The sequence below is a fragment of the Dendropsophus ebraccatus genome, chromosome 3 (assembly GCF_027789765.1).
Source record: "Dendropsophus ebraccatus isolate aDenEbr1 chromosome 3, aDenEbr1.pat, whole genome shotgun sequence".
In the NCBI taxonomy this organism is placed as follows: Eukaryota; Metazoa; Chordata; class Amphibia; order Anura; family Hylidae; genus Dendropsophus; species Dendropsophus ebraccatus.
Genome location: NC_091456.1, coordinates 104,416,410 through 104,435,389, shown reverse-complemented (window position 1 = coordinate 104,435,389; position 18,980 = coordinate 104,416,410). Strand labels below are relative to the sequence as shown.

At 44.7% G+C, this 18,980-nt stretch overlaps 1 protein-coding gene across 1 annotated transcript in view; it reads right to left on the bottom strand.

Moving 5' to 3' along the window:
- Positions 1–2,405: 2,405 nt before the first annotated feature.
- LOC138787257 (ATP synthase subunit delta, mitochondrial-like) overlaps positions 2,406–18,980 on the bottom strand; it is a 33,272-nt gene continuing 16,697 nt past the window's right edge. The window contains exons 2-5 of the mRNA XM_069964473.1: positions 11,434–11,587; positions 9,037–9,125; positions 5,583–5,711; positions 2,406–2,477 (exon numbers count right to left, since the gene is read on the bottom strand). Coding sequence (XP_069820574.1) covers positions 5,589–5,711; positions 9,037–9,125; positions 11,434–11,587 — 366 coding nt within the window. The 3' untranslated portion in view covers positions 2,406–2,477; positions 5,583–5,588. The remainder of the gene's footprint in view (positions 2,478–5,582; positions 5,712–9,036; positions 9,126–11,433; positions 11,588–18,980) is intronic.

Below are 18,980 nucleotides of genomic sequence, written 5' to 3'. Positions count from 1 at the left end.
TTAGCAGTCCGTCAGTGGGGAAAAATGAAAGGTAATACCCACGTGACACTTTTCCAGAGGATTTTTTGCATTCTTCTGTTCTTTGAAAACAATGGTGTTTTAGCTTCATAGAATAAAAGTTGGAGGGGGGGGGGGGGGGGGTCAGGTTTAAAAACATAGGTGGATGTTTATCAATACTGCACCCTAATGAGTGGCCTGGGGGAGGTGTGGCAAGGCAGGGAGGAGGCGTGGACTCTTCCCACACCTGATTTATGATTTACGCCTGCTCACAGCCAAAAATCCTGATGGAAATGTAGATTTGCAGGGCAGAGCCTGCACCAGGCCAGCCAAGTTTACTAATAGCAATGTGCCTCTTAGTAGATCCAGGAAAAAAAGGGGCAGGGCCTAATTTAAGACTGGCAAACTCGTACGCTGGACTTCATAAATGTCTCCCATCATGTTTATATATGTATCGACTGTCAGTGGGAGAAGAAACCAAGTCTTGGGTAGCCCGGCAGTTCCCAGCCTAAACGTTGGTAACAGCACAGAGCCCTGTGCTACCACTAAATGTATAAGAATACATTACTTTTATCTTCACTGGCATATTGCTACCAAAATGAACTTTAAGTCCTCATCAAAACATACTGAGCCACAGGTTTGGTAAAACGGACCAGGTCCTAAAATAAAACACATGTAGGATTTGTGTATGCAAGCAATGTAGACATGAACCCCCCAAAAAGTTTTTTTGAAAATTTGACGCTGAAGTTCCTGTGCCCCTAGCCTGTAAAGGCCAAGAGCTAGCCACACACACCAGAATATAACTAGTGGTGTTTTTACACAGACAGACTTATCTGACAGATATGTGACAGATTGACACCAAAGCCAGGAATGGATTTGAATACAGGAGAAATCTCAATCTTCCCTTTATGACCTGTTCCCTGCTCATAGTCTGCTCCTGGCTTTGGTTTCAATAATCTGTCCGATAAATTTGTCATGAATTTACTAGGATCAGTTAACAGCCTAACATCATAAATGAAAATTGATGCTGTTCTTGCAAGACACTCACCTCCTTCCTGTCCCCACTCTCTCCATGCCATCAGCCGTAAGGAGAGGACTCCGAGCCCAAAGCTGACCAGAAGCATCATCCATAACACACAGCAGCTGCTCCACTCATACCCTGCGGCAGCACAATATATACAGAATTGCTGCAACATATACAGCAGACTTCAGGGATACAGAAAGTAGAAGCTCCGGCATTATTGTAGACAATGTGCCTGGCTCTTAGAAGAGCCATTTGGGCGATTGAGAAGGTGTACTTGGTGACAGCCTTGGTAAAGGAGGATGTAGACAGTGCTTTAGGCAACTAAAACTTCTTACATCACCCAACAAGCTCTAATCCCCTTATTATGCTGTGCAAATGCACACCATTTGAAGGATTTGACATGGGGAAAAAAAGCTCCCTGTCACCATAGGCACACAGCAATAGAAGTTGCTATATGCCGATGGTTGCCATGGTAGTTGGGAGCCTAACAAAAGCTCTCAGGGCTGCCGTGGCTATATTATACAGCCAAACATAAGTTAAAGAGAATATGTCATCAGAAAAGGACTTCTTGTTTAAATATTGTTATGGTATGTTAAACATATTTTTAAAGAATTTTTGGTGACGTTTCTTCTATCTATAATATAAATATCTCTGAGATTTTGCAGTTTTCACTCTCAGCACTGGGGAAAAAAATAAAGCCCCTATTACACAGGGCGCTGACGGCGCTCGTTTGCTCCTCTTTCCCTGCTCGCTACTGCACATGGCAGCAGCGAGCGGGTGAGAGTCGGGGGGGGGGGGGGGGGGGGGGGGGGGGGGGGGGGGGCTGCGGAGAGGTGCGGGGGGCTGTAATGCACGTGACCCAAATTGGATTCATTGTTGGTCCCACACCTTACAACTTCATGGCGTGTTTGTAGACATTGAGACCAGATCGACGGGAAATATCTGCTGCTCCGGCAGCAGGAGGTCCCGATGACAGGTACACTTCAAAACTGCACTTGTCTAAGCTGTTTGCAAGTATTTCTTTATCATTGGAATTAATCATCTAGGTGTAAATTGCTGCTTGCAGAGAGTAGTTTTTAGGTCAATCCGCTTTGCTACCAGCAACCTTTTAAAGGGTTATCCAGCGCTACAAAAACATGGCCACTTTCCCCCTACTGTTGTCTCCAGTTTGGGTGGGGTTTGAAATTCAGTTCCATTGAAGTATATGGAGTTTTATTGCAAACCGCACCTGAACTGGAAACAGTAGGGGGAAAAGTGGCCATGTTTTTGTGGCGCTGGATAACCCCTTTAAGCCACTTTTTTAAATCTACTGTGAAATAGAATTCTAAAGAGAATTATTATTTAAAACATCATAACACTCATGATGGAAAAACACAATATAAAGTAGGCTTTTGAAATTTTTATTATTTTGGGGGCGGCGTCCGGAGGAAACAGTGCTGTACAACAAACAAAACCCCTGTAAGAGAACAAAAATGGTATCAAAAGAGCAGCAAACAATACATTTCAACCTTAGCTTCTACTTGGAGTAAAATAAATAAATATCACATTACCACCACCTTGTGGTAAACCTGCGCTGTGAGCAAGAAATCAGCTATTACTTCCAAGAGATTAACAAGAATAGAATGCAATGAAACTCTTGTCAGCAAATTGTGGAGACTTGCCATACTAAAGCACCTCCACAGCAGCACAGATTTATTTCCAATAAACCAGTATTCGGAAAAGCTTACTTTCAGAGAAAATTTAAATGGGCTACATGAACGCAACTGTGTATTCTATTAGACATACTTTGGTTTAATACAAGAAAGATGAAGATGCATGCAGAAGTTGGCAGTAGGTTGAATAGCTGGTATGATGAGGATGTTCATGCACAGAAAGAAACTGCATCTGTCTGAATGTGCAAAAACTGTAGAGGAGAGAAGGAATGTTGTGTGTTCAGAGTACAGGGACACCAGATGTAAGGTGGGTGAGTGATGTGTCAGAGGTGGGTGGAAGAGCACAGAGAAGAAACACACACACACCAGAGGTTAAAACTATGCTAGCGGAGAAACGCGTTCACAGTTTAAAGAGAACCAATCACGGAAGATTTTTTTTTTTTTTTATTCCTTAATTCTATTTAAATTACTTTTTTATTAATATTTGTAAATAGAATTAAGGAATTTTCTGTCCGCGTTTTTAATTTATTCATGTCTCTCTTCACTGTCACGCGCCGGCTCTTTTCAAAAGAGCCGGCGCGTGACAGGAAGCTCCCGGCATGCAGAGCGGCAGGAAGAGCTCCCATGAGCCTTTGCCCGCCGCTCTGTAAATACACAGCGATCTCGCGCTATACAGCGCGAGATCGCTGTGTATATCTGTCCTAATTAAACCTATTAGTTTTCTCATGAAGATACAGACTGCATTTGCAGTCTGTATCTTATACTTTACCTAATCCTATGTAGCAGTGTAGTAAGCCGGGCGCCATCTTGATGACTGGAACGCACCGCTGGAACGCAAATGACGTCATCAAGATGGCGCCTGGCATTACTGCACCGCTACATAGGAGTAGGTAAAGTATAAGATACAGACTGCAAAGGCAGTCTGTATCTCCATAAGGTCTACTTATAAAGATACAGACTGCCTTTGCAGTCTGTATCTTATACTTTACCTACTCCTTTGTAGCGGTGCAGTAATGCCGGGCGCCATCTTGATGACGTCATTTGCGTTCCAGCGGTGCGTTCCAGTCATCAAGATGGCGCCCGGCTCACTACACTGCTACATAGGATTAGGTAAAGTATAAGATACAGACTGCACAGGCAGTCTGTATCTTTATAAGTAGACCTTATGGAGATACAGACTGCCTTTGCAGTCTGTATCTTATACTTTACCTAATCCTGTATAGCGGTGCAGTATTCCCGGGCACCGCCATCTTCATGACGTCAGTTGCGTTCCACTGCTGGAACGCAAGTGACGTCATCAAGATGGCGGCGCCCAGCAATACTTTTACTACTATACAGGATTGGGTACAGTATAAGATACAGACTGTAAATGCAGTCTGTATCTTCAGGAATAGACTTAGGGAGAGAGAAACTTTTATTATAGGGACAGTTAATTTTAGGTGATTGGTTCTCTTTAAGGCCATGTTTACATGGGGTAAGACACCGAATGGATGATTTTTATTTCTGATTAATTGGGATGCGGGCGCATCAGTGTGCGCTAGCTTCCCAATTCATAGCTGCACACAATGGAGCGTGCGGCCGGAGTTCATTGTGTGAACTGACAGGTTCTCTCAGGCCGCTGTGTATACACTCCAGCCGGGATTCCACTCATTCACATACAAGGTGTATGTTGTATAAATCACGGCCGTTGTTGCAAATTGCACATACATTGTGTGAACATAGCCTCACACTGCAAGTATGAGGAAGCAGTATTTACAGCCCAGCAGCAGAGCAAGCATGTAATGCAGAGCTGTGCAAATAGAGCAAGTCTTCCAAACAGTAGTAAATTTTAAAAGGTAGCCATCTGCCAATCAGTCCATGCACATTATTGCAGCTTAGCATCCATGTATTTATTTTTGAAGCGCTCGATTCCAGAGCGTTAGTGTATAGCTAAAATAGAGAAGTAAATGGGCCTAAGCTGCTTCCACACACCTCTGCTCGCAACTTATATCCATGGGGAAAAAAAAGGATCTGGCAATTAAAAATGCATTATTCAAAGACCCTCTACCAAACATCATCTGTTGAAGGAGAGTTGGAATCCCCGCCCCCCCCATGCACATCACATAGTTGTCTTTTCTCAACGAAATCTGCAGGTTTACCCAGCAAATATCTAAGGGTCCATTTACACAGAAAGATCATCTGACTGATTTACCAACGATTTGACGCCAAAGCCAGGAAAAGACTAAACAGATCAGGTCCTAAAGGAAAGACTGAGATTTCTCCTCTTTTCAAATCCATTCCTGGCTTTGGCTTCAAATCTGTGACAGATAATCTTTTTTTGTAAATGGTCCCTAACGCGTATGAGAGTTTTTAAAGTGAACATCTAAGTAACGATCTAAAGGAGCGATGAGCAAGTGAGCACTGACATGACAGGTTGGTGCTCTCTTGATTCTCCAGGTCGGGCCGTGTAATAGGGCCCTAATAGTGCTAATGAAGCAAGAATGGCTAGGAGGGAGGCACTGGAAGTGTGATTTAATGGTGCTGAGGCATTGCCCCATGCCAATTTACTCGGCCACAGGAGCGGGGATTAAAGACTTATTTCAAAAATTCCATCCGCAGCAGACTATGGGCACAGTATCAGAACACTGCTTAGCAGAAATGAAATACGGGGAAGTAGGGACACAACAGTTCTTTTTAAGTAATGCAAAGTTTAAAAAATAACCACGTAAGGTAAAGAATTATCAAGCAGTTTTATATCAGGAATGTCCTTTGTTATCTAGGGCAACCGATTTCTCTTTACCCCAAATCAATGTTTGAAAGCAGAGCTGTGACTAGTTGCTATGGACAACAAAAGACATTCTTACTATAAGACAGCATGTTAGCTCTCTCCCATAGAGGGGACATCAAAAACCTCTTGCAACGTTACATACCTGCCCTTATTCCAGGGCTTTAACAATGGCCTCACAAGCCTCTAAGTTAACCTGTGCCTCTGCCTTTGCAACTTCATCTCCAGCACTTTGCAGCTCTGCCAAGGCCTTTTCCAGATTTGACTTTGCAGTCTATTGAGAAGCAAAAGAAGTAGGAAAAACAGTTACCGTAGAGATTTAGAGTAAAGCTGGCCATGATTCGATCATTCACAAAAGACAAACGTGGCAGGAAGGAAACATACACAAAATATTTCCCGTAATAGTAAACTAAATGCTAAAACAATAGTAACTGTTTTGATGCTCTGGTGAAAAAAAAAAAAAAAGACAAACACATTACATGAATTCAATTTTTTTTGGAATTGACCACTGGACCATACATACAGCCACGGCGCAGGATTCTTAAAATAACTCCAATGACCTCATGAGTGTTTTTCTTGGGTGTTTATTCACACTAGGCTTAAAAATGAGCAACGCGTTTCGGTGTCGGACTGACACCTTTACTAAGCTTCTCAGGCAGGCAGGATTTGGTGTTTTTTTCATTGAGAAGGAGCTTAGTAAAGGAGTCAGTCTGGCACCAAAACGCGTCGCTCATTTTTAAGCCTAGTGTGAATAAACACCCAAAAAAGACACTCGTGAGGTCCTTGGAGTTATATTAAGAATCTTGCGCCGTGGCTGTATGTATGGTCAAATGGTCAATTCCAAACTCCATGCTTTGACATCAGGACGGGAGCAGAGAACCAGAGGCCAGGCAGCAGACTGATTTAACCAAAACGCCTACTAGTGTTGTGCCTAAGGTTTGCCAAACACCACCAGATTAGTTTGGTCCGCTTTCAACTAACTTTGACAGATATTGTTCATGCTACACTATATTAGCACCCCTCTTTGTCGATATATGTTGTTTGTCTGCCTTATTATAAATACAAGTCAATACAAGTCTTCCAGTACTTATCAGTGTATTCTCTCCAGTCTGGCACAGTACCCTCTGCTGAAACATCTGTCCATGTCAGGAACTGTCCAGAGCAGTAGCAAATCCCAATAGAAAACCTCTCCTGCTCTCCAGATCAGGGCTGTGGAGTCAGTAAGCCACAGCTCTGACTCCGCTGAGACTCCTGAATTTTATCAGCGACCAGCTCCAGACAGACACCAGGGGAGTTATTTATCTGTCTTCTACTCCATACAATGAGTACTGTACAACTTAAAGAGTACCAATCACGGTTGATTTTTTATTTATTTCACCATTTAATTAAATTTTTGAACAATACTTGTAAATATAATTAATTTGTGGCCGCGTTTTTACTTTATTCAAATTTTCCTTCAGTGTCACGCGTCGGCTCTTTTCAAAAAAGAGTCAGAGCTTGACAGGAAACTCCCGGCATGCAAAGTGGCAGGAAAGGCTTCCATGAGCCTTTGCCTGCCACTCTCAATACACAGTGGTCTCTCGCTGTGTATGTATAAGTGTCTTTACTGGCCTTGTTAGTCTATTTATGAAGATACAGACTGCCTTTGCCATCTTGATGACGTCACTTGCGTTCCAGCGGTGCATTCCACCTCCTGGCCATACTACACCGATACGAAGGATTAGGTGAAGTGCAAAGGCAGTCTGTAGCTTATACTTTACCTGATCCTCTGTAGCGGTGCAGTAAGGACGGGCGCCATCTTGATGGCGTCACTTGCGTTCTGTCGGTGGAACACACCGCTAGAACGCAAGTGACGTCATCAAGATGGCGGCGCCCGGCCATACTAAACTGCTGCGAAGGATTAGGTAAAGTGTAAGATACTTAGGGAAATAGACTTAAGATAAACTCTTATAACAGGGACAGTTAAATTTAGATGATAGGTTCTCTTTAAGACTTTTCATAATAAGACTTTTCATAATTAATCTAAATGTTACATGGCAACTAGGATTAGGAAAGCAACCACCATAAATTTGCCTTTGAAGCTAAAAATCATTGCTACTAAATCTCTTTACACACTGTCCCAACATATATTGGTCCCCTTTGACTGGGGCAGCTATCAGGTGCCAACTTACTTTTATTAATTCCTGAGTAGTATGCTAGTTTTCTCTAAATAGGCATGAGGGGCAGTCTTTTCCTAACTAGTCATGGGTCGTGGGCAGCACTCTGATGTAATCACACCTCCCTGGGCTTGATTACTAGTACCTTCCTCTGTCACAGTGCAGACATCCAGCACGGCATGCACAGTGCAGGAAACAGACATCGGCAATTGGACACCGCTGTACTGCACGTGATGGAGCTATGGGCCTTCCTCTAACAGAGGAAGGTACTGTAATGGAATTAAAGGCAATGGGGGAGATTTATCAAACATGGTGTAACATGAAACTGGCTCAGTTGCCCCTAGCAACCAGATTCCACTTTTTCTTTTCCAAACAGTCTGTGAGAAATGAGAAGTGGAATCTGATTGGTTGCTAGGGGCAACTGAGCCAGTTTAACTTTACACACTGTTTGATAAATCCCCCCCCCCCCTATCTGTCCGCAGCTCTGTACCTGGTACGGAACTGACAAAGGCAGATAGGTAATAGAGGGATAAAACAAAATGATGCCTTTATCATTTGCGAAGCTATACAATAGCACTTTTCCTTGGAAGCTAAAGTGTCACACCTATCTGCCTGTATATACAGTTCTGTTCCTGATAGGAACCTGACAAGATTCCCCTTAATATAAGTATGTTTGTTTCCAATGGCTAGCCCAGTCAAAAGGTGACAAATATATGTTAGGACAGTGTGAAAGGAGGTTTAAATAGAAAGGACTTTTAGCTTCATAGGCAAAAATATGGTGATCGGCAATGTATGGGAGACTGGATATTCCTTTTGTGGGTGACTCACCAAGTCAGGGGTGTCAAACTCGTGGCCTTCTAGATTTTGCAGAACTACAATTCAACAACATGCCTGGACAATAAAACCAAGGTTTTAAAGCATAAAATAAGACAACTGTTCTGTATAGTGTTTCCCAAGGGATTGAGGGGAGGATTTATCAAGCGGTTTTATAGAAAAATTCTCTTTGCTGCCTGAAGCAGTCAGAGAAGTGAGAAACTAAATAAGCTCCCATTGACAAAGAGAATTTTACTGGAAGACAGCTAGATACGTCATTCTTTTGAAAAAACTTAATTTTGGATGCAAATAGAATCCATGGGGGAGATTTAACAAATATGGTGTAAAGTGAAACTGGCTCAGTTGCCCCTAACAACCAGTCAGATTCCACCTTTCATTTTCCAAAGAGTCTGTGAGGAATGAGAAGTGGATTGGTTGCTAGGGGCAACTGAGCTAGTTTCACTTTACACCATGTTTGATAAATCTCCCCCATGTGTACAGATGTAAAGAACATGTCCTATTTATTCTACAGTTTTCATATGAATACTGATTTATATACAAGTACTGATCTCCTTTCTTCAAAATTGAAAAAAAATTTATAGTTTTACCAACTAGTGTGTATGTACTTACACTTGGATCCAGCATGTCCAGAGTCACTGCCTCCTCAGCCAACAGCTGCACAGAGGAATCTGCATTTACAGTCACTGAGCCGCTGCTCACTGCAGATATGAGGACAAAAATAAAAGTCATTCATTCACCGTACAAAGTTGTTAAACGTGCTGACAACAAAATCACACAATCAACTGTAATGAAATTTACTAATTAACCAATGGAGGCCTGGATTTGGAGTCACACACAACATTAGGGTGGGTTCACACTGCGCAGAGAAGTTTCCGTGGATTCCGTCACTTGACTCCGCTCGCGCATTTCTGCCCCTCCCATAGACTCCATTCTGTGGTCGGGCAAATTCCGCCTGTGCACAGAATGGATTCTATGGCACAGGCAGAAATGCGTGCAAAACGAGCTCCTGAGCTCACTTCATAGAGCTCCTGCAGACAATGGAGTACATTTACATAATTTGTCGCTAAAGTGTCACTGTCGTTTTAACTTTCAAAATATAAATTAAGATGTGATAGAAAGCAAGTTTGCAATTTAGTTTTTTTTTTTTTTTTTTTATTATCATTGAAAACATGGAAATCCTGTGTTTAACAGGTCATCTGAGCGCTCACATACAAGGCAGTCATTTGTGTTTCCCTCGTGGCGTGCCACCATCTTCTCCTTGTGTGCCGTGCCACTGTGTTCCCCCCCATGTACCATGCCCCCTTATCTCCCATTTGTGTCGTGCCACCCTCATGTGCCTTGCCACCGTGTCCCCCTCATGCCATATGTCATACTCTAATCTGTTGCAGAACTACAAATTCCATCATGTCCAATAGTGGGAGATGTAGTTCTGCAACCTGGATGGCCACAGGTTGCAGAACTACAACTCCCATCATTCTGCAGATCACAGATGGCAAAATTACAACTCCCATCATGCCCTGCTGTTGGGCAGTAGTCCGATGGTCATCAACAGGCCCGGGTGAGTGTGTGAGGATATAGCAGTCCCAGGGGCCCGATCAGCGCTGCGGTTCGGGGAGAGTGTTGTCGGGGGAGGTAAACGGGGTCCGGCGGTGGGCAGAGCAGCGGTGAGGTCCCAGGGGAGGGGGATCCAGCTCTGCCAGGGATCAAGGAAGCATCAGGAACTCTTGACCTGTCCAGTTTTCCAGCGCTCCGTACCAGAATTCCGGACAAAAATTGGACAGGATCTAAAAAAAAACCTGACCTATTTTCCGGAACGGACACCCTTTAGGAAAAATCCTTAAGGGTGTCCGTGAGTAATGCACCTCTATGGGTCCGGAAATCCGTACGGATTTCCTGATAAGAAATCCGGGTGGATTTTCCGGGCTTGTGAAGTGGGCCTTAAAGCATGGAGCACTACTGATGCACATTCGTCGTGCAGTCCTGACATATGAATGTTGCCTTTCTAGTAATTAACATGAAATTATATCACTTCAAAGTTGCCAAGACAGTTTTAGTAAATCTGAGCAAATGAATGATATTGCCCTATGTATACGTCCCAGTGATAAACCAGCAAACACTCATCTGACCTAGGGCTGGGCGGTATACCGTCAAAATACCAATACCGTCTGTGGCGTCGGTTAACCGACCTCAACTCTGCCAGGACGGTATCTGCGGTATTCCCCTCCTCCTCACCCCACGGCCGCATGCTCTGCTCCCCTCAGTTAATCTTCCTGAAGAGGAATGCTGGAGATCTGACAGGCTGCGCACAGGCGTGCTGTGTGCTCAGCGTTGCTGCTGCCGGGCGGCTCACTCACTTCCCGCACATACAATTGGTGTCAGGTATGGGTCGGCACATCCTTGGTCCACTGGGCACCGCACTCTGTCCCCGCACAGGAATTCTCGGCGTCCCGTTATCTGTTGGCAGTGTTGGAAGCAGCCATGTGCTACAACAATGAGTGACAGGGCGCCGAGGATGAGAGTGAGAGAGAGAGAGAGAGACCAGCGGAGCATGGAGGTGCTGACTTATACCTGACCCCTGCAACAACAGTATTTGAGGAGAGGGGGGGGGGGGGGGGGAGGGGGGGGGGGGGGGAAATGTATCAGAACAGCACGTGACAGTGACAGACAGACGGCAAAAATATAGGCAGCACACTAAACGAACTGTGGGGTGCCAGCAAATCTCCCATGTAAATAGTGGAGCTGCTGCCAAAATAACGGAGCCACAGATCATCTGTGCAGCCATTAACCGTCATCAACAGACGGTGTAAAAAACACCAATAAAAAGATAGTTGGACTTGAGGTTGCCATGGACAGACTGGATATCAACCCAAGCAACTAAATCAGTCTCTGACTATCTTATTGTCTTATGTTTAACATTTTTCTGGTAATAGAACTACAATAGAGACTCTCACAGCTTTCAGATTCTAACATATCTAAGAACACACTTGGTACATAAGGTATACGCACCAAAGTATTTAATTGTGGTCCCGTCTTCACTGAACACTGTGACTAGGCCTGGCCTGAGAACTTGAAGCGTGGGGACATGATTTGCAAGGATTCCAAACATTCCTGTTGTTGTGGGAACATCTACTTGCTTCACATTAGCACCATTGTAATATACCTGCAAGAAGAAACTGGTTACTATGTCTTATTACATTACCTTGGAAAAACCACAAACAACTCAGGGGGCATTCAAGTGTTCAGTGTCTGCGGTCCGAGCACAGAAGACCAGCATCATGCATGATGATACAGGGTGCACTTGATTTGTAGTGTTTGCGCTACTGTATTGTGTAAATGAAAGAAAGTGTGAATGCTCCTCAATTCAAATAAAACTGAGAAGAGCAGAAGAGACTCTGTATAATTCATAGTAGGCCATGAGCTTTACATTTCCGAAACAGTGTCACCTGAATCCTGCACAAGAACATTACAAACATTGTAAATAGCCTGATACAAACCTTTTACCTTGTGTCATAATGGGCTAATGCCTCTCAATAAGAACTTCCTAACATGGTACACATGAACACACCCTAAGGCTCCTTTCACACATCGGTATTCTACAGTATAGTACCCACTCATTTCAATGGACCCTTTTAAGTATCTTTTGTAATTTTACATATCCATAAAAGGGCTGAGATCTGTCTGCGAAAAATACTGCCACGCCACTATAAAGCCTGTATTTATGGCACGGATCACCCATTACTAACAAATGTGTCTATGCAGTTGCAGACAGCCATGGATGTGTGAATGTGGCCTAAAGACTTTAGATAGCTCGATGGTTGCTGTAAGCCAGTGTAGATCTGTGTTTGTTTACAGAGCCTGTTACAAGGTTTGAGCATTGAACAGGGAGGGCCGCACAAACAATTGATGGATCACTCGTACAGCCAAAGGTTGCCATCACTCGTGGGCTGGATGTCCTCTATTATGTGGGCATGTGAGATGCACGGCTGATGGACAAAAATTTTTTTGATGGGTCAAAAAGGCCTTCTTAGCCAACAATGGCCCTACTACAAAGGGCGATGTTGGCCTGTTTGGATCATAAATACTCCATATAATAGGACCGCCAGTGCTGGCCATTAATGTAGAAATGGTCTTAGTTGCCCCTAGAACAGATTCCACCTTTCATTTCTCGAAGAGAGATATAATATATATATATATATATATATATATGGCCCTAGGCTTCATGGTGCCCTGTGCAAAATTGCCCTCTGGCAAAACACCCCTATAGTGCCGATTTCTAGGTTTGACTAGTTGTACATAATATATAATAAACCACACCAATTTACATCAATACACAGCAGATTTCTTTTCAGGCTGCTGGAAAAGCAGAGTGAAACCATTAATAAGGCATGATAAATGCATCATGAGTGTTATACATGATCACTTTATCCCTTATCACAGCTCCTAGCTTTTTCCAGTTGCCATATCTGTTCTAGATCCCCAATTCTCATATTATAGAATGACTAGTCAGATTTGTTTCTCAGGAGAGATGAGAAGCTGGAAAAGAATCCCTGGGAAGCTGTAATTGTCAAATCTACCATGTTTTGTTGCTGATGTCACACTGGCAGTTTCGCAGTGATTGGCTCAGCATGCTGACAGTGAGCGGGGACCTACAGAAGCATGCGGGTTCATGCCGGGGGACTGCAGGCAACATGGTGTTCATCAGTTGTACAATTGCAAACAGCAAAACATGGATCTATTGTGTAGAAGACCCTATTAAAATCAATGGGTTCCTTTTCTGTCCATAAATCATGCAGCAGTTAAAAAATAGAAACTATAGAATGAACGTACTAAATTAATTCTTAGGCACCTGCTGTATTCGCACCTAGTCTCCGTTAGCTTTGCATTGCAAAGGTTAAAAACAGTAGGGGAAACCTGCAAGAAAAGCTGCATGCTGGGGTAAAACCTGCAGTGCATTCCATTGTGTGTTTGGGTTGGTTGCAGCACCACACTGCTATTGTAGATCCGCTATGTGACATCATATTTTAATGTTAATTTATTAAAAGTTAAGTTTTAGCTACACGTCAGGAGTGCCGGAATCCACCACGCTTCTTTTCCATTTACGTATTGTAGATTACAGAGTTAGTTGCTGGCAAGTGTTACCAATAATACATACCAGTATACAAATACAACTACACTATCATTACCACTATACTGTACTAAGAAAACTATTCCCAGAGCTGTGGAGTCAAGTATACTAACTCCAGCTTTAAAAATAAATAAATAAATAAAAAAAATAAAAAAAAAAAAAAAATGTAAAAAAATAATTTCAAAATGTTATAATTGAGTTTTGATATGAATTTAATAAATGTACCTCATTAATGTAATGTATGTTCAATCAATCTAAGGCCTTATTTAAAGAAAAAACACAAAACTGAAAGACATTTTTTTCACATACATTTAGTTTCCTCCATATATCAGCAATAAAGCACTGGCTCTATTAGTATTAGCTGAGGGTGGTCGGGAAAAAGTTGTTAGTCACTATTTGGTTTGTTTCTGAGCTGGAAGAGTCCATTGTGTGTGGGGAGATCAGTGCTGTTCTCTTCCTGGATGATTATATATGAGCTGCAGTGTAATATACAGATATCTTGTGTAATATATAGGAGGAGAAGTCATAAGTAGTGTAGCAGTAACCTCAATGTAGCAGTGTCCTCAATGTGCTGTTTCCTCTGTGGGAGAAGATTGTGCATTTCTCTTCAGGGTTCTATGGCTGTGGGAGAGGGGGAGAGATATTAACAGGGTATTCTGGGCAACAGTAAAAAATCCAGGAGAGGCAGGAGGTTGTGGGATCATAATTAAGAAGTCCTATTTACTCATCCCCTTGCAATGCAGTGTGATGGCTCATGGTTCCCCTGCCAGGGGTCCCGATCTTGAGATGTCACAACGCCGCTCAGTAAGGGTATGTTCAATTCTTTGAGTGGAGAGAAATGAAAGCTGAGGCGCGCAAGCCCTCCCATAGAGGCACTGTGGAACACTGAGGCAGTCGGGATTCCGCTGCTTTTACTCAGAGTGAACATACATGTAATAGCCCAGAACGGTATTTATTGTCAGGCGTCTGGAAATGTATTGTTGCTATTGGCAACCCTAGAGAGTCTGTATTAGGGCCTATGTATTTGCTGCTCTTCCTTAGCTCTCTTGTAGTGGTATTGTTTTCTGCTGTGCAGTCTTGTCAGTGACAGCTGGTAGTCTGGCATTGCCAGTCACATCTAACCTCCTTTTTAAAAAAAAAAAAAAAAAAAAAAAAAAAAAGTTTTATTTATGCAGTTTTCCAATACGAACAACCATTGAACATAAACAGAACAAACAATACGCCTAACATCGGCGTCAGATCATAACATATGAAATTAGTCAGTGGAATGATTATACAGAGCAATAAAAGAGTACTGGTTCGCTAAGCTTACAGTGAGTAGCTACAACTGGATCCCTAATCAAGATCCGAACCTTGGTCCCTGATGGCATCTCGTTATGTAAACAGTAACAGTAGGGAGAACAGCTCGATGCCCAGGGCTCGAAGTAAAGGAGAAAAGAAAAAGACCGCACAACACACATCAACATTCATTACTCTGCGACACTCCCGCCCACCGTCCCCAATCCAAAAGGGCAAGCCAGACCACCCCCACTCACGTATGACTATATAGGCGAAGCCGTATCAGGTACAGCCAGCCACTGGAACCAGACCTTGTCAAACTTTTTGGGACAATTCCTCTTCTGGTAAAGCACCCTATACAGGGGGACGTAAAAGTTGACTAAGGATTTCCACTGTGAAAGAGACGGGGTTTCGGGAGATTTCCATGCCATAATCACCACCTTCCTGGTGCAAAATAGTAGAATACGAAAGAATAAGCGCCAATATGTGCCGAATATAATAGTATCTATGATACCAAGTAGGCATACCTGGGGAGATAGAATCCGGGGGAAATCAAAGTGCTGATGCAAAAAACAGCAGCACCAAGGACCAAAAAGGAAGCACCTTAGGACCGAAAATACAGAATGCAAAAAGGTTCCCGTGTCACCCTGACAGCGGAAGCAGATATCATCTGCTGCCATTCCCAGGAGCTTCAGACGGGCAGGGGTATAATAGACCCGATTTGTAAGAATCTGAATTTTATGAGGATATCCCGTGCACTCACTACTGAGGACAGAAAGTAATCAGTAACGTCTTCCCAATCATCTGCCGATAGCTCTGGAATATCAATCAGCCGCTTAGCATAAGCCTTGTCGTATGGCTTCACACTCACTGAATGTAAAAGAGTGTAAATGTTTGTCAGGGGTTTATCCAGATCTTCCGTGCGCAGTAAAGTCTCCAGGGCAGACTCTGCCAGGGTAACCGCACTCGTCCCAAACTCAGCCCGCACCAACTGCCGGAACCGAAACGGATTTATCGGGGGCCAGTTCAGGGAGCTTTGTAGTTCCCCAGAGGAGAGAAGGCCAGACGTGCCAGGAAATAGTTGACCCAGGTATTTAAGTCCCCTAGCAGTCCAATACCCCATTGCAGGATGTCTAGCGAAGCGTGGTAGGTGCGGGTTCAACCACAGAGGAGTCTTGTGAGAAGTCTTGTGAGAAAGGTAGGGAGTAGGACTATTCAGTTTCCTCTCCGCTTGAGACCACGCAACTACCACCGCTCTCACCGGAAGCAAAGGGGCGTCACCCAAGTTTCGGTATCTGTAAAGGGTGTTTGCCAACCCTTCATAAGAACCCATCAAGGCCCCATACAAAGAAGTGGCTGCATTACTGTAGTCGATATCCAGCCACCAATGAGCGTAGACCAGTTGTGAGGCAAGATGGTATGTATAAAAGTCGGGGGCCGCAAGCCCTCCGTATTCCTTGGGGGCCTGGAGTGTAGAAAGGCTGAACCAAGAGGACTGTCCCTGCCAGTAAAAGGCCCTTGAAATACTATCTAATTTTTTAAAATAAGAAAGGGGAAGGGGGGTGGGGCAGTTATGGAGGAGATATGTAAATTTGGGGAGGTATATCATTTTAACAATGTTGATCCGGCCAAGCAGCGAAAGGGGGAGAGGCGCCCACAACTTTAACTTGGTCTCAGTATGTGACAGTAGCGGGTCTAAGTTCAATTTTTTATAATCGGAGACCTCCGGGGAGACTATGACACCTAGGTATTTAAACTGCCGGGCAATGGTAATGGGAGCAGGGTGGTATTGTGGTGATGGCGTTGCGCCTGGGAGGGGAAAGAGAAGGGATTTGTCCCAATTCACACATAGCCCAGAGCATGCCCCAAACTGGTTCAAGAGCGTCAGCAGGGAGGTAAGTGACGGACCGTCGTCAGCCGAATAGATGAGGACGTCTTACGCATACAGAGAGGTTTTCTCAATCAAGGAACCTCGATGGATGCCCTTGATGGAGTCCGTATGACGAATTGCTACAGCCAGGGGCTCTATAGCCAGTGCGAACAGCAAGGGGGATAGAGGGCAGCCTTGTCTAGTGCCCTGATGAAGCTGGAATGGGGCAGAGACATCCAGGTTAGTTTTGACCCAGGCAGTAGGGTCTTTGTACAGTAATTGGACATAAGATAAAAAAAATAGGGCCAAAATTACACCTTCGTAGCACCTCCCAGAGGTAAGGCCATTCAACCGAATCAAAATGCCTTTCGTGTATCTAAGGAGAGTACAAATCCAGACTGGTGTCCCAACCTACAAGCATCTATGTTAAGGAATAGACGTCTGACATTAATGTCCGTAGCCTTACCGGGCATAAATCCGGTCTGATCGGGGTGAATCAAGGAGGATATAACACTATGCAGTCTGTTAATGAGAATTTTGGCTAGGACCTTAATGTCGGAGTTAAGAAGGGATATGGGGCGGTAGGAGTCTGTAAGTGATGGGTCTTTCCCCGGTTTAGGGAGTACTACGATAAGGGCTTCTCTCATACTGGCAGGGAGGGCACCCAACTCCAAAGCCTCAGTAAATAATAACAGAAGGTGCGGGCTCAGCAACTCCGCCTGGCTCTTATACCAGTCATTTACCAATCCATCTAACCCCGGAGTTTTCCCCGATGGGAGGGAGGTGACAGCCAAGGTAACCTCCTCCAGGGAGATGGGGGCCTCTAGAGCTGCAGCCTGCTTAGCTGTCAGAGTCCATAGGGGAAGGGAGTCTAGAAAAGCAGATACATGCACACTGTCGGCTTGGAGGCGAGTGTCATATAGGTCAGCATAGTAGTCCCTAAAAACACTATTGATGGTAGCAGGGTGGGAGACCAGCGGATCCGAGCCAGAAGAGATGCAAGGCACAGACGCGCAAGGTCTCTCAGCATGTGCCAAGTACGCAAGAAGTTTCCCATTCTTATCCCCAAAGGCAAACACAGAGGCCTGAGTGGAAAGTTGGTTGCGTTTAGTTTTATCAGTTTGCAGGAGAACATGCTCCCTCTGCAGCTGAAGCCATGCTCGCCTGTGACTCTCAGAAGGGTCAGCAACAAACTGGGCCTCAGCATCCACCAGCCTTCCCTCCAGCCTCTCCTCACAGGAGCGCAAACCCTTACGGTAGGTCGCCACCCCCAAAGTGAAGGCTCCCCTAATTACAGCCATAGGCATCCCATCTGGTGTGAGGATGAGGGTGAGAGGAGTTAAGCTCCCAGTAATCACCATGGGCCTTCTGAACCACGTCTGTCACCTCCTGGGTTAGCAACCAAGCGGGATGCAGTCGCCACAGTCTAGACTGAGTCGCAGGCCGAGCGCGGAGGGTAACCACTATAGTGATGTCACGATACCAGAATTTTGAGTTCGATACTCAATACCTCGAAAAAAAATACAACCCCCCCCCCTTATAAGATCAGCACCCTCCTCTCCTGACATCCTCTGTGCTGCTGTGACCTCCCCATAGATCAGCACACTCCTCTCCTGACATCCTCTGTGCTGCTGTGACCTCTCATAAGATCAGCACACTCCTTCCTCTCCTGACATCCTCTGTGCTGCTGTGACCTCCCCTATAGATCACCACCCTCCTCTCCTGACATCCTCTGTGCTGCTGGGACGCTGTGACCTCCCCTATAAGATCAGACCCCTCCTCTCCTGACATCCTCTGTGCTGCTGTGACCTCTATCGATCAGCACACTCCTCTCCTGACATCCTCTGTGCTGCTGTGACCTCCCCTATCGATCAGCACACTCCTCTCCTGACATCCTCTGTGCTGCTGTGACCTCCCCTATAAGATCAGCACCCTCATCTCCTGACATCCTTTGTGCTGCTGTGACCTCTCCTATAAGATCAGCCCCCTCCTTTCCTGACATCCTCTGAGCTGCTGGGACCCTGCGACCTCTCCTATAAGATCAGCCCCCTCCTCTCGTCATCCTCTGTGCTGCTGTGACCTCCCTATAAGATCAGCCCCCTCCTCTCCTGACATTCTCTGTGCTGCTGTGACGCTGTGACCTCCCCTATAAGATCAGCCCCCTCCTCTCCTGACATCCTCTGTGCTGCTGTGACCTCCCCTATAAGATCAGCCCCCTCCTCTCCTGACATCCTCTGTGCAGCAAGGGACCAAACATTGTGTTTATTGGGGACAGCATGG